Here is a 15,988-nt window from a genome sequence, read left to right on the forward strand (position 1 = left end):
AGGTTACTTGTGTATGTATGTACTCGGAGACAACTACATTATGGTCGCTTGACCGACGCATGTGCGAAATGACCGATTAAGATCATTCACTGTCGCACATCGTCAACCTCATCCAACGACATCTCGAAACATAAAAGATTCCGGTAACTTTCTCGCTTTATTTTGATGTTGTTGTCCATTGAAAAGCACACAGCCTTAACGTACTTTTAAGTACATATCGATACCGAAGTATGTTGGCTCTGTAATAGGAGGGATGCAAATATGGAGCGAGATCAAGTCATTTCCGACCAGCCAACCATGGTTGAAAGCAAAGCCCAGTGAAGTGGTCACTCACACACCACACCAGGTACGAAATTTAATATTCAGCCTGAAATCCAAATTTCAAGCGATGCGCAGGTACTGCTGGCAAATATTGTGTTTCTCAAAATCGATTGGATGATGGGGAGCGGGCAAACGCGGCCAGAATAATACGCAAAATGATGATCAGCGAGAGGACATGAGATCTCGAATCCTGCATCGCGCAATACTTAGAAATTTCGGATGGTATAGAATCCAAGTTCAATAGTATGTTGAAAATTTGGTGAACTCTGTGACCATGTGTCGAGATGAAGCATTGAGCAGATAGAAAGTTTTCTTGGTAATGCGTGATTATGTAATACGACGTGAAATGCATGCACCGCTGCTGTGTGAGGCTTGACGTGATGAAGAGAATGAAACGCAAAAGCTCACTCTGTATTCCATTCTGTCGTTGGGATATGGGGCTCATTTAAGATAGCTTTCTTCTATCGTAAAGAACATGATTTCCTCATTCGCCAAAGAATCACTTATCCATCTCAATCAACGGCTCCGGCGGACCACACTTCTTGATTCGAGTTCTTCATCTTGAGAAGAAGTGTCTCGAGAGGGTTAAGTTGACACACGGACTGTCCATTCTCCGTCGATCGAACTGTTGATTCATGCCGTTTGTTTGCTACCTGACTCTTGCGATTGGAACTTTTGCCTCACCTGTCAAGCTTCAACGATAGTTGATACTGTCAGATCATTGAAAGCTGGAGTTGTCATCACAAAGCCTCATCGAAAAAACGACGAATTGCCTGTACGCTCCGTTAAGATCTATGGTGCACCTCTCGCATTCGACATGTCAAAATATGCGCAGGTCATAGAGTTATGGAAAAGTGGAAACTCAGAATTCGATCGACAGGAGATATAATGATGTGCACCAATATCTAGAACAATGTCTGAGGGACGGCTAGTTCGGTGGATTATTGCATCTCCTAGACCAAATTGGATTTTGCTGATGGAAATAGTAAGACAGTGAACCTGCGAGAAAAACAAGCTAAATAATATACATACCAGCATCGCAGAGCTGACCGTATACCCTCACCGGTTCCTCCACTACATTGATTGTCGATAATACACGGGATTGAGGCAGTGCAAGGGCTCCTATTATCTTCCATACTCTTTCCATGTAGTCTTAACACTGAAAATTCTCATTTTCTGCGTTTATTCTTGTGGATATGGACACATACCCTTTTTCAATATGATCGGCGAGTCGTACGAACATCCTCAAAGAGTTGAGCTACTTGTAGGAGATTGCCGGAATCGGAACATTACTCGGAAGTATGAAGATCGATGAGGTGAATTGAAGTGTGTGTGTCTGGCTCTGACTGTTCTCTGGATAAATATCATAGAACAAGTGAAGCTGTTGGAGCAACACGTGCTGAGGACTTACAGATGGCCAACTAAGAAGGGTTCGCCTCTTGATAGAGGATAGATTCTGAGAACAAAAGTCGGGTATGTGATGACCCAAACGGATGGAATGTTTGTCAAATGCTTTCCTCATGGCTCGAACTTTACTCTGAAAGCCTCACAGTTTATCTTGATTTTCACAGCGACGAAGGGCTTGTCCCGTGACTTTCAACAAGCCATAAGCCAAGAAATTGACCCAACATGTTTGCAACTTCATGTTCTTATTTCACCAATCTATCTTCTATTGCTTGTTGGTGAATATTTATTATTCCCAGAGCTTGAAGTAGATTATTCATACACAAAGTATCTCTTGTGCAAGCGCCTTTTTCCATACCACTCACCAATCCCATCGACTCGTCCAAGCATAGCCGAATCTCTCCTTTACTCACACTTCACTCCAAATTCACTCAAACACACTTCACGCCCTCACCGCATTCTTGTCTCCATTCATCCTTATCTTTATCCACTCATAGGCAATGGATTCTGCACAAGAAAGTTTTGTTGCACATCTCAAAATTATAGATCTTGGGATATCCTCAAATTTCGACTCTTACACCTAAAATAAAAGCTTCATTTTTTCTTGTCAAATTCCTCCCCATGAGGAGACCAACTTTAGAGTTATTGAGAAGCACAAATATGAAGTTCGAGGGGGTCACTGCCGCTGTCGTCTGATCTTATGTATCTCATATTCACTTGCTATCGGTAACTACTATCTGCTATCTGCTATCTTCTATCTACCGCACCAGAAAGTTTTGTTGCACATCTACAAAATATAAATCTCACGATACTTGGAATTTCGGGGCTCTACAGCAAAATCCAAAGCTTCATTTTTGCTTCTTCGAATCTAGATTGATGAGGAGAACCATTTTCAATTCCATTGAAGCCATCGATGTAGAATTTCTCGACTTCATCTCCATCTACAAATCTCTGGGCTCACATCTCACTTCACTCCATCAGAATTCGCTTCTCTTGAGTTCACTCCTTCTCTGGCCAATACTTCTTCCTGTGCCATTCTCGAGAAGTTTTGTTGCATATCTACAAAATATAAATCTCGAGATACTCCTGAAAATGCCTTTCAACACCAAAAAGAAAAGCTTCATTTCCTGTTTCCCTCTTTCCCTATCTCTCTAGATCTCTATTCATGAGGAGAACAACTTTGAGATTCCTTAATAGATGTTGAGAACATGGGATTTATTGGTATCCTGGCGCACTCTCTTATTTCAAACCTCACTTCATACATACATATATTATCCAAGCTTCACTTCTCTACTGACCAATACAAAGCCATGCACTCATGCACTTGTCCGCTTGAAAAACTTTTGTTGCATATCTACAAAAATCGAATCTCACGATAATCACCAAAAGAAGCCTTTCCACCAAAATGAAAAGCTTCATTCTCTATTTTCAGATTTGGGTCGTCGTCTCTCCCCAGAATCCTTTTCATGAAGAGATCCAGATCAGGATTGGGTGTGCATTTTTATTTATTATATTTGGGAATCTGTATAGACCTCGGTGGGTGTTTAGATATTGTTACTATACTATGCTATACTAGTATTCACTTCAAACTGCATTCACTTCATTTTGCACTTCACTCTCTTCTTACTAATCAATCAATCAATCAATGACTGGATTACTGAATTACTGAATGAATGACTGAATGACTGAATGACTGAATGACCACCCTCGACCCCTCAAAAATTCCGTTACACATCACATTTTCACATTTCCTTTTGTTTTATCTTGAAGAAATTAATGAGTGGTGGTAACCTTACTAGTAGCAGTAGTGCATTTTCAATCCCATACTATTATTATCTACTTAACTACCTACCTACCTACCTAACTGAATTAATTACTTGCTTATCTTTTTGAAGAGCTTCAATTCACACTTCACACTTCACACATCACATCATATCCGATGATGATGATGATGATGATGATGATGACGATAATAATAATAATAATAATAATAATAATAATAATAATAATAATAATAATAATAATAATAATAATAATAATAACACGGCGCACGCGAATTTCCTTCCGCAAGAAGATAGAGAGAGAGAGAGATAGAGAGATATACTCCCGTCATCTTATCATCATCTCGTCATCGTTATCACCACCAGACTGGTTGGTCCCATGCGATATTCTAAAATCTTTCTTAAACACTTCTTTATTTCACTCTCACATCTCACATTCATCGGGGAGCAGGATATGTTGATATGTGTATTATGTATTAGTGCAGAATATGTAACTACAGATATCGTGAGATCGTCTTATATACTCAATAGTGAAAAGAGAGAGATAATTCTTTTTTTTTTTTAAAAAAAAAAAAAAAAAAAAAAAAAGACGATGCGGATAAGTTTAAGATACTGTAGGAATAGGAATAGGAATATGAAGGAGAGACGGGGGGCGGAGGGGAAGGGGAATTAGAATGTGTATTTGATATGTACAGCGTAGAGAAAGTAATAACTCATCATGCGATCATGGAAGAATTACATCCACCGGTAACAGTCAAAATCCCAATCCCAAAAATCGATAGATGAAAATCTCACAAATTTTTTTTTAATTTTTTTTACTTTCCTCCCCCATCATCTCCGCTGCTTTCCCCTCCCACTCCCCACCTCACCTCACCTCACCTCACCTCCCCGCTATCAAAATCAAAACCAAACTAGGAATCTCATTATCTTCTCAGAACTATGCGTTTGACTCTTGACTCTTGACTCTTGACTCTTGAATTATGGGATGTAGGATATGGGATATGGAACATGGGATATGAAGGATTCGATAATATTTCTTCATCATGAGCGGCGGCGGGGGAGGGGAGGGAGTTCACATGTTCATATATGTATACATATATGATTCCCCATGACGCAAACATATTTCACAATGGAATAATGGAAGTCTTCATATCTATTAAATCTATGCAAGGGCAAAGTGACGTCGTGACTTGATACTGAAGAAACGATACATCGAATCAAAGAAGTATTGGAACCTGTGTCCGTATAGTGTGACGGACCGGCCGGAAAGTTGTCATGAATAACATATTGGTAGTTCGTCGAGTGAAGCTAGGTAATGATAATAATAGTAATAACGATAACGATAATACAATATGGATTTTTCCATTCGGGATCTGATTCATTCCCTCGTTGAGAAACCATAGGAAGGAAGACTTCCATCCAACCGTTGAGATATTGCCACCCGCTATCTCGAGCATTCAGCCAGGATGCAACATAGTTAAGATGAAGATGAGTACTTTGATGCGACGATATACGATGAGTCTGACCGACACAAGGAACAAAAGTATTGAGAATGCGTATATGAAAAGGATTCAAAAATTTAGGCTCATTGAAGATTTTAACGAGAACCAGAATCTCGAGTCCCTAATCGTTAATCTACACCTCGAGCTTCTCGAAGCTCTATTCAATACCTCCGCCTTGAGATGACTACAAAGGAAGAAATTCGAGGAAGCAACTGTGGTTTAAATTCTTCGGTAAGAAACCTTCAGATATACGCTACTTCTAATTCACCCGATTCAGAATGATATCCTAACATCTAAACCATCAAAGGGCCAGACTCATCAAAAGACTGGAAACTTCCCAATTCTCGACCTCTGGTGGCTAGTAGTACGGACCAGAATACCCACCCGCTGTCCCATAATCTTGATTCTGACGACCTGGCATTCCAGGTGAGAACGAAACACCAGGCGCATTGTCCGAATTTGACATGCCATTATCCCCGAAAGTTTGATGAAACGCCGAGGACCTATCAACATCGAATGGAGGAGAGCTTGTAGTCTGCATTGAAGCTGGATCGAAATACGATTGATCGAAATTTTGGAAATTGACCATTCCTGGGTTCGGAGTCAAATCGGGAGGGTGAATCCAGCTTTCTGTTTCTAGATGGGGACCATTCATATAATCGTAGAATGGAATTTCGTTCGGTTTATTCGTCGGAACTTGTGGTACAGGTCGAAACTCCAGTTCATTTGGTTCCATTTCTGGATCGGGATATGCTCCGGTTACAGAGTTGGATATTGCACCGCTCGAGACTTCCTGATAAGGAGGCTTGGACCCAAATGGATCCGAGCTTGTGATATCAAATGTGGGTATATAGCTCATATTACCTCTTTCTGAATTTTGTTCAGATGTTTGATGATATGCATGGTTTGATACTGTGCTCGAGTAGCTTTGACAGGGAGGAGGAGAAGAAAGTTGACCCGTCGAGGCTTTCGGGTCGGTGGAGAAAGATGCAGATGTTTCATCGGGTACAGATAACCTATTCGGAGACGGAAGTGGTACCATCCTATGCTTTCTTTGAGGAGTAACGTATTAGTAGCTTTCATGTAAGAGTGATGGAGAACTCACCCTTCAAAGGTATAGATACATTCCACTGGTGGATATCTCCTCGAACAATGCCTACACGGTTGTTCCCTACTACATCTCTGCTTTCTCTTCTGACATTGTAAACACGCAGTCGGTGTCCTAGACCTCGCTGTTCGCTTTGATGCTTCATCTGCTTTCTGCATGTCTTCGGTTAGGCTTTCCTGTTACATGACTCTGGCTTAATCTTCATTTCCTTGTGGGAATCCGACTTTTTTTATTTCTTACGAAAGATACAATCGGCTGATAGGGCTGAGAGTACATTCAGTAAATGGCAATGCACATTTTTGGTGATCTGACGAGAGTGGTTAGAGTTGGCGCAAGGAATGCAAGGTAATGCTTGTAAGCCAAGTGAGCTGTTGTCGAAATAGGGTGAAGGATTTGAAGCTTCGTTGAACGAGCGAATGAGCATAACATGGCGTAAACCTTCCTTTGAAAATACCATAATGGGCCTATGGAAACATTCAAATTTCTTTTTGGGGGTGTGTGAAAAGTTTCAGCATCTTGGCAGACATCAAAGAGATATTTTTATCTTCAAGCCTCATGCTTGGCATGGAAAGTAAGCAATTGAACAAATGTTTCAACCGTAGTCATTGGTCGAAATCTAGCAAGAATTCTTTTCTGCATTATTCGGGGAAAGAGCATCCATGTAAATCAGTTCTCCGCCTGAAAATGGGTAACGTATCATATTCAACAGCGGATAATACCCAGATTCGAACATATGCCACGTTGTATCACAACATATTTCCGCGACTTGCTAGAAACCAAATGAGAGAATAACCAATGACAAGCAAAGCGTTTCTTCTTTGCATTTTCGTCAATGCTTCTGCATCATACAAGGCGCAAGGCACTTGCCGTTCCAGCCCATCTCAGCCATATAATTATGAGTGCTCACCGCACTTCTAAATAATAATCTGTTCACTCTGTCGACCAGGAATTTATCGTCAACATGATCAGAAAAGCTCGAGGCTTATAGTCTGTGTAGAGATTATTGGTTCAGCCGTCATTTCCCCAATGAGTATACTGATAATCCCACAAGCATGGAGAATCAGCAACGGCGAGCCAGTCATCAAGTGAGGTACAGAGTAAAACTTTGACGGCTCTAGCTGTAATCATTTCTGATACATTTAAGGCTACGAGAGTAAAACATAAACCAAAGAGAAAGAAGGGCCCGGAATATTGATGATATCAGATCAGGCACCGGTAAATCGAAAATAGATTCAGATGCTTCCTGATCGGTGAGCTCAATAGAATCGAAAGCAAATCCCCGTCGGCGATAGCTTGAGGCTCTCAGACATGATGTGGAGAATAAGCTCTGTTTTTGACATGGTTCGACTCATCCTATGACCGCACCAACAAGAAGCAGGCCAGAAGCGGCACCGCATTGTTTGTATGTGATAGCTGAAGGAATGCGAACCAATTGTGCGCGCAACTTTCTGACACCTCTCAAGCCAGCAAGTGGCTGAATTGTTAGTTCCAGCGGGATAATTTGTACCCCAACACTTGCGACATTCTATAGCCTTGCTGGAACAAGTGGTTTACAGGGGCTCCGTATCAAGAACCAATTGCGCAAACATTTCCTGTCTGGATTTAATGTAGACCCTTGATCGACAGCATTTGATACTGTGGCCTGTCTGGATCCCAAATTGGGGTACGCATTGAGCTGGATAGTGGGAATATTGAAAGGAATATTGGCTGGGAAGGTATCTATATTTAGACGCGCGATTGTGACTTCCATTGCTTTAAAGTGATGTGGTATTAATGACGTCTGGATCTTCAATTCTCGATGTTTGATTGACACTTGATGGATGAATGAACGAGGTAGAGGTCGAGGTAGTGTCTATTGATGAAAATGTTATCAGAAAAACCTGGAGGTGCCGATATCTGAACACACGTGACTAGGCGCTTTCGACGCGTTGGGTGAAGTCTGGACCCCGCAAAGTTCAAAGCCATTTGCCCTTCTCATGATTAACCTATAACCCCTTGGAAAGTTTCAACTAAAATTCCTCTTGTTCAAACTCGCACTTTTTGGGTTATTCTGAGCTTTTCCACATCTTCACAAAAGGCCAATGTCAACCGCCCAAGATGGCCGAACCCACGCCCTAAATCCCCAGTCCCTAGCTCTTCCATCCCCTGATACTTATCATGGGCTTCGTGGGAAAACAGACCATCTATCTCGTACGGAATGTTGCAATCGAACGACTCACAATGACGAGGAACATTGTCAAATGTTCAGCTATTCCGCTGTCTCTTGCAATCGCACTCATCGTCGTTAGACCTTATATGGTCTTCATCACAATAAGGGCCATGAGGAGAACGATTGGAGCGAATGTGTGGAATATGTCGGGGGAAGAACATTTGACAGTAAAACCATCGCTCCAAATGCACTAGTGGGTGGTCCATCTTTCTTGGGAGTTGAAAGATGTATCGAGGGTGCTAATTCATGAACTCTTCCCTTCGCTGGGCTCATTCAATTTTAAGAAAGATTAATGGAGAGATGCACCAGAACTTATAGCTACCAAATTTGAGGATTTTCAAACCATTATCAGTACAGCTACGGAGGCACGTAGTGAGTTCCTGCTAGAATCTGAATGTCCACAAGCTGATACGAGGGTTTACGTAGGTGGATAGGGCGATGATCTTCGACGTATGAACTGCATTGGAATATGACGAGGAGCCTGTAGTCATGTCTGCCATTTATAACGTTCACTGAAAGTCTGGTATGTGGTTTTGATATTTGGAAGCCACTCTTTAACTGAGTTATTGAAGTAAATATGAATAACACGGTTCATGTTTTTCTGCGGAGATGTGACCCATCGTCTCCAATCTTGCGATATTGGACGAGAAAATAATCACAGAAATTCATCCCATTAATTGCCTGGCGTGTTTTTGTACTATATCTGGAAATCTTCTCGAATGTCTTTTCTTACGCCTCAGTCTTGCGCCTTCAATTCCCCCAATTCAATGCCAAACGAACCTGTGAGTTGTGAGCCGTGTATGCTATGCTATACCAGACATCACGTCAGCACTCTATTCCGCATTCCACGAGAATTTAATGCACTTACCCCTCCATTAAATCTAGAACTCATCAATGGCCACCTCCTTGCTGCTCCAAAAAAGCATCAATTCGGGCCTCGATATCCATCTCTAGACTATCCGCTGTGTGTTCTTTATCGATTCTAATACCGTCGTAGAGAAATCTCACATTCGAAATATCTCCAATCTCTTTGTGCTGACAAAAAGCCTCCATGATCTTCAACATCGGCTTGGCGCGCTTAATCTTAAATGTAATCTCGTCACCCCGTTGATCTACGACGGTAATAGAGACCGTCTTTGGTTTACCAGTATCCGCACCATTACCAGTGCCGAACTCAGGTTTGTTCTCGCGAGGGGCGAGGGTGGAGGTCTGCGGGTCGGGATTTGGTGAGCGCATTCTATCTGGTGGTTTGGGTTTGGGTTTCGGTTTGTTGGGTGGTTACTTGTGATCGAGAGAACTGGAAAAAGTGGAGGGTTAGAAATTGTACTGTTATATAAGAAGACTTTCTAAAAAGACCACGAATATAATAATACATGGCTGTGCTTACATGTAGTGACCGTTTTCTTGGGATATGTCGGCGCCTGGTCGGTGGTTGTTTATCGACCGTGGCAATGCTGAAAGATGCTACTAGATATGGTACTGCGAAGATTAGGCAGCGAGGTGCAATAGTTGGTTGAAGATTCTCGACAATATTTCAAGTGAATAAATACTCGTTGGGGCCGTGAAGAGTCAAGATTCGGGAAACGCGTCGACCCGTGATATTCTTGCTCCTTCTGGTTGCGCGCATGATGGTGAACCAACCATCGATCAAGGTATCTTATCACATGGTTTGTAGAACTCACATGGAAATGCGACATGCTTCTAGGGAACATCTCAACTTCAAAAAGATATATCTGCGGGATGATGCATTGATTTGACGTCAAGGCCAGAGCTTATTTAGTGCGTGTACGTATACAAGCTCACCGGGGAACGTGTTCCGGCCCCTTAGTCAGGAACAGCAGTGCATTTCCCAACGTCACCGCTCGATCCACAAAAACATAGCGGGACGAGATTCGACTGCATGCACGTACGATCTCAAATCTAGTCTGGTTCAATAACTTCGTGCATCGGTGTATTTTATCATCTCAACCAATCCATGACAGGAACCCCATTTCGAAGGCTCTGCGGTGCACACAACTCCGGTTCTAAGATGCTTCTGGAAATCTCTAGAGCACTCTCCATGTTGCACTGTCCGTGTCACTCCTCAAACTGAGAAGCAATACCATAACCACACCGATGCCCTTGACGATAGACAAGGCTATTCAATATGCAGCTATATCTTTTGATGGGGAGACGTTTCCACCGTACGCCACACTCAATCTTCAGGTTTCCTGGTCAGTAGACTCAGTAGTTGTCATCAATCACAAGTATTAGAAAGTAAATAGCAGAGTAGATGTAGCTTAGTGAAAGGCTGGCGGTGAGAGTATCGGTAGAGCAGAGATACTTGTATCGAATGGGGATTAGCGTTGTTTTTCTACGTGTTCTGAATAACTTCAATATCTCATGCGACAAAATTTCTTGTCTTTTTTTTTTCTTTTTTCTTTGGCCGTCATTAGAAAAAGATTTTTCTCGATAACTTTTAATATGAAGATACGCTCCTGATCTTCATTCTCTTCATTCTCTTCATTCTGATCTCCTCTCTTCTCCTACTCTCCCATTTCCGCATTACAAGTAGATTGGTGAGATCACTGAACAGTGACGATTCCTTACGGGTCCCACGAACGGCTCCAGTTGATGCTCACCATTGCTCGGAAATGCAGCTTTCTCCATTTCTCTCCCACTCACATTACTTATTCATTGATAGAAAACACGCTCCTTGGTTCTACAAGCGGCTCCAAGGTTGGTTCTACGTTTCTTCGAAACTTATATCACATAGTAACAGCGGAAATTTGCAGGTATCTGGGACCAATTAATTTTGTGTTCTCCGGTGTTACTTTCAAATACAATAAAGCCGTCTATGCATCGTTCTTATCCACCACTCATATCCAAGACCAATTAATTTTGTATTCTTGGATTTTTATTTCAAACAGGAAGGAACCGCTTTAGCACCTTCTTCATCTGCCACATTGGCGGAAGCGAAGAATCGACTTCATATTCCCCTCCGACGCACAAACACAAACACAAATCCTACCACGACAAGCTTCGATACGAATACTAGACAACACGCATATTCAAGGCATTCATCTGGAAAAGTGTCATTGGACAAGGAGGAAACTTCATACGATGGAAGTACCAATGACAATGTAAGTGATTGCTGATATTCATTTACTGCGGAATTTGGGGGTGTGCTGTTCAATGAATGTCTAGCTATGGCTTTTGTTGGTCGTCTATTTATTTCTTGCCATCGTGTTTGGTACGCGTGTATATTTACTAATAATTACAATGGTATAGGGCACATCATGGTCCCTTAACACCAGGGAAAATCCAAAGTCAGTCGAAGCAAAAGGTTACACACAGTCCTCAAAACTATTTACCACAGCCACGAGGGAAGATTTTTTCTATCTTTTCATCCCAATACATACTCGGTTATAATGTCATGAATCGTTAGTTCACCTCGCATCAAAATGCCACTTATAAGACTAACTTTTCTTAGCGGATGAATATCCAAGAACAGGCCCACTTGTCATGGAGCGAGAATGTCCTGCCGGGTTAAACTGCAAAGATCGAAGACGTTGGAATCACCAGAAAAAGCACTTCACAAAGTTGGTATAATGGCAGACAGAATGGCTCAGATTCTCTAAAGATGAAGAAAATTCGGTCGAAGCTGCTGCTGATGATGAGTCACAAGAGGTAGACTTCATTGGATTTTCAGGTGGTATTGACGAGGAGCCTTTCGGGATTCCTCGAATCAAGAAACGTCGAACAACAAAAGATACTTCTAGTGAAGTTGAGGATTTTGGTGAAGTTACAGGCCATCAGAGACTTACTGGTGTCCGTGGAGTCCCATTCTCACCTGTGGTTGAGCCTGTTCTCTCTCTTGTCGAGAAAGATTCATCTCGGGATCAAAAGCTCCGTGTGAGATCAGCGCCCATGACTTCCAAGAGTAAAGCTTCAAGATATGCACATCTAAAAACAAGAGCCTCATCTCTCGGAACCTTGAGTATCAGGTCAAAGAATGTTCGTCTGAGACTGCGCGTTCAGAGACAACAGGAACGATCGAATTCAAGTTCCCACCGAGCTACGCCTCCAAAACCATCGCAAGGCAATACCAGACGTCCCAATGCCGATAAATCTTCTTCAAAAGATGCTTCTACTCAAACCATTCTTTCCCACTCTTCGGTAGCGTCGATTCTTCAGGAAAAGCGACTCAAAAATCTTCAGAAGATGGCAGAGAAAGCTTGCTCTCAATGTCTCAACCTCAGATACAACATTCGAATCAAGATAGAGTTACTATCGAGGTCTCATCGCCGTGCAGAGGTGGATGTGGTATTCCTACTTCATCCAACGTTGCACATTTCAATCCAACTCTTGCCACGGCATTTCAATCATCTACCGTTGGCTCTTGTGCAATGAGTGCTGCTTCACCTTCAAAGATTCTTCCAGCAAAGCCTATGGCTCCTTTTCCAGCAGTTGGTCAACCCCCGTCTGCCGATATGTCTGCTGTAGCTTCTTCAACAAGAACTTTACTTATCGGTTCAAGTCTTTCTGTAGCACTATCATCAACTATCAATGTTGGAGTCGCACTTGATGGTCGTCTGGGATCCAAATTTCCAGCAGAAGTTCAATTTGTCAATCCAATCACTGTTACAATACTCAAAATGCCTGTTGATCCTCCCGCTTTCACATCAAATACACCTATGCAAGTAGAGCCTCACTTTTTGGTAGATGAAACTATCAATAAAATCATTGATGCTGACAATCTTTCTATGTTCAACACCTTGGGCCATGATCCATGTCCGCGTGCAAAATTATTGGAGCTTCAAAGAATGTATCTACATCATCTAGATTTAACATATCTTGCCATTGTTTCAGGTGATTTGAAACTTTCTAACTATCCTGACCTTGAATTGGGAGGACTCGACCTTCTCGTTGAAGATGGCATTCATCTTGATTAGGTCACTCCCTCGATTTATCCAAAAAAAAAACTTTCGAATTTACCACCGGAAAATAATTGAGAAGCTCAATCTCTCGATGTAAACCGCCGTTTTGATCATACAATTTCTCAGCTTCATCAATATTTATTTACTCCGATGTTCGACAGCAAATCCGCTCAGGCTCAGGAATATTTGTCAATCCTCAATGTCTCCTTTCAGGTGAGACAATAGAATGATCTCTGAGGCTCAACATGAGAGTAAATCTGAAGTGTTGTGTTTTCGCTTCGAAATTTGTTGCATATCTGTAGGGAAGGGGAGGGCGGGGTAGCTACAAATCGTTGGGCGTGAATTTTCTGGACCTCAAGGTTGGTTCTCAGTGGCTTAAAAGTGTACCTTATATAAAAACAGCGGGATATATCAGGTATCTGAGATCAATTGATTTTGTGTTCTCTGATTTTACTTTCAAGTACGAAGGGACTGTTATTTCACTATTTTCACACATCACATAATGAAGGAATTAAATGCTTATTTTGTAGAGTAGATTATGAAGTGATGTGTAAGAGTAATTATGTGATATGAATGAGAATATTGATATGAATCAAGATGACAATATAGATGAAGATAATGATATCAATTGGAATAATAATATAAATTAAGATAATCATTCAAACAAGAATAATCATATCAATTGAAATATTGACATCAATTGGGACAATCATACAATTTAAAACAATTCTATTAAATGAAATAATGATATCAACTAGGACCATCATATCAAGTGAATCAATCATAGGACTTCAAAAGAGCAGAAAGAGTTGTAAGGAACGGACTTCCCCTTTATCTCTACCCCATTCTCTCGCACGAGAGCTCCACAATAAAGCCGTATATATGAGATCAATTAATGTTGTGTTCTTGATTTTCTGCTTTAAGCAGGAAGGAGCCGTTCTCGCGCCTTCTACATATATCATATTCACACTCATAAAAAGTATCTTGATGGAAATTTTCATTGTTCTATCTCTAATGAATCATTGTAAGATTTCCTAGGATATGTGAAGCCATATCTCAAAAGAGGTCTTCAAGTCCTCTCTGGAATACACCGCCCTGGCCCTCTTTCAAGTTCGTTGGGAATATTTGCAGAACACACCATTTGCCTTTGCAAATTCAGATATGGAACACCAGTTCTTCCCCGCGCCTTTCATGCGAAGATATGATGATTCATTGCCATAAGAAGACGGGTTGGCTGCTTCGGTGGAGGTCAAAAAGATCACCATGTACTTGTGACGGGTACAGTTGATCAAGAGATCACGAGAATCGTCGGCGAATGCAGTCAGCTTTCCACACAGAGTCATGTCGACAATAGTAACCTGTTATAAGTGGTTATTAGTGCTAAGAAGACACCGCAAAAACACGAGATACTTACATCACGACTGATGCCTTGAACCTTCTTGAATCCATTCGCGTTGACGCGCTTGTCGTTGAGAGGCGCAAGCATCTCTTGCATGCACTGTACTTGAGCCTTATATGGACTTAGATATTCAATCTGGAGCCTTCGATTATCAAACTTTGAGAGTTGAGGTTCAATTCTCCATAATCCATAAGGATAGATTGCAATACACTCTCAAGAGCATTGTTGCCTCTAAGTGTGGTGCGCTTTGGATCACCAATGGGCTCGTCGTTGTAGAAAGCTGTAAGACAATGTCAACATGTTGGCACGATATAACGACAGCAATTAATTTGCATACACGATCAATTGCAAAGAGATGCAAATGAAAAGAGAAAGTTGACTTACTGAAACATGTCACATAGCGGCGGCGTGGTTGAATGAACGGCCGGATGTCGATCTTGGTAGATTTTGCATTCGCAGCAGGCTGGACTTTACCAGAGTGATTTTCCATCGTGCTTTTCTCAGTCTCTAGAGATATTAGTACAGTCTTGTGAGACTTTAGAATGATTTTGTCGTTGCGAGAACTTGAAAATTTGGTGGATGTGGTAGTTATGAAAAACGCTCGGTAACTGGGCAACGACACTTTCAAATCAGTAAACAAAAAAAACGCACTGAAATGGGCAAAAAGCGGATAACAAACCAGAGGGTGAACGATTTCGGATAGCACGGCAGAAATTCAAAATTGAGTCGAAACTCAACATGAAGATAAAGTGAAATTGGAGTAAAATTGAAATTTTGGACTTCAATTTGTCTCAACGTTGGGGAAATTTAATAGGATAAGTTTCTCATGATGAATAGAAGGGGGAAAAAAGAATAAATACCTCGTAGATGAAGAAGTTGGTATCAAGAGTGTGTAATATCAAAGCAATGACGAGCTGCTATCGGAGGCGTTCGTGAGACCCGTAAGGAATCTTCACTGTTCGAAAGACTCGCCAATCAATGAATAAAACAAAGACTTTTGATGGATATAGAGTGAGGATGGAGAAGAGGTTGAGAGGTATCGTTTTGCTTGTCGATCTATGTGGAAAACGTAAAAGTCAGCAATATTCCTCCTGCGGTATTGATTTTGTTGACAAGTGAAGTTGCTGTTTGCATGACTGGGAATAGACTTGCGATTGGAGTTTGATTCTCACCTGGTTAATCACAAATCTGATAGCTTGTTGCTAAGAACGAAGGTAGATTTTTTGAAGAAAGGTTCTTGTTGTTTTTTATATCGCCTGGAGAATTGAAGTTGGAAATTCGAGGAGTGTATCCAACTCTCTTTCACGTGACATTCGATCAAGCGACTTCTTCAGACTGACTTCTT

At 41.5% G+C, this 15,988-nt stretch overlaps 4 protein-coding genes across 5 annotated transcripts; 1 reads left to right on the plus strand and 3 right to left on the minus strand.

Moving 5' to 3' along the window:
- Window positions 1–4,718: 4,718 nt before the first annotated feature.
- BCIN_16g02570 (hypothetical protein) lies at window positions 4,719–7,106 on the minus strand. Its single transcript, XM_001550478.2, has 2 exons — window positions 6,114–7,106; window positions 4,719–6,060 (listed from the first exon to the last, which is right to left on the minus strand). Exons 1-2 carry the CDS (start codon window positions 6,272–6,274, stop codon window positions 5,367–5,369), a joined length of 855 nt encoding a protein of 284 aa, XP_001550528.1. The 5' UTR covers window positions 6,275–7,106; the 3' UTR covers window positions 4,719–5,366.
- Window positions 7,107–8,778: 1,672 nt separating this feature from the next.
- Window positions 8,779–10,126, minus strand: BCIN_16g02580 (hypothetical protein). Its single transcript, XM_024697999.1, has 3 exons — window positions 9,713–10,126; window positions 9,194–9,622; window positions 8,779–9,133 (listed from the first exon to the last, which is right to left on the minus strand). Exon 2 carries the CDS (start codon window positions 9,559–9,561, stop codon window positions 9,217–9,219), a length of 345 nt encoding a protein of 114 aa, XP_024553816.1. The 5' UTR covers window positions 9,562–9,622; window positions 9,713–10,126; the 3' UTR covers window positions 8,779–9,133; window positions 9,194–9,216.
- A 633-nt stretch (window positions 10,127–10,759) lies between these two features.
- Window positions 10,760–13,755, plus strand: BCIN_16g02590 (hypothetical protein). The gene is made up of 4 exons (XM_024698000.1): window positions 10,760–11,043; window positions 11,100–11,447; window positions 11,596–11,747; window positions 11,798–13,755. The coding sequence occupies exon 4, from the start codon at window positions 12,552–12,554 to the stop codon at window positions 13,257–13,259; it is 708 nt and encodes a 235-aa protein (XP_024553817.1). The 5' UTR covers window positions 10,760–11,043; window positions 11,100–11,447; window positions 11,596–11,747; window positions 11,798–12,551; the 3' UTR covers window positions 13,260–13,755.
- Window positions 13,756–14,259: 504 nt separating this feature from the next.
- Window positions 14,260–15,986, minus strand: BCIN_16g02600 (hypothetical protein). Of its 2 annotated transcripts, XM_024698001.1 has the most exons (5): window positions 15,816–15,986; window positions 15,504–15,699; window positions 15,028–15,251; window positions 14,659–14,923; window positions 14,260–14,602 (listed from the first exon to the last, which is right to left on the minus strand). In XM_024698001.1, exons 3-4 carry the CDS (start codon window positions 15,131–15,133, stop codon window positions 14,766–14,768), a joined length of 264 nt encoding a protein of 87 aa, XP_024553818.1. In that variant the 5' UTR covers window positions 15,134–15,251; window positions 15,504–15,699; window positions 15,816–15,986; the 3' UTR covers window positions 14,260–14,602; window positions 14,659–14,765. The 2 variants fall into 2 exon arrangements, with proteins under 2 accessions (XP_024553818.1, XP_024553819.1); XM_024698002.1 differs by having other exon boundaries at window positions 14,659–15,251.
- Between the last annotated feature and the right edge of the window lie 2 nt (window positions 15,987–15,988).

The sequence above is a fragment of the Botrytis cinerea genome, chromosome 16, assembly GCF_000143535.2.
Source record: "Botrytis cinerea B05.10 chromosome 16, complete sequence".
Taxonomy (NCBI): Eukaryota; Fungi; Ascomycota; class Leotiomycetes; order Helotiales; family Sclerotiniaceae; genus Botrytis; species Botrytis cinerea.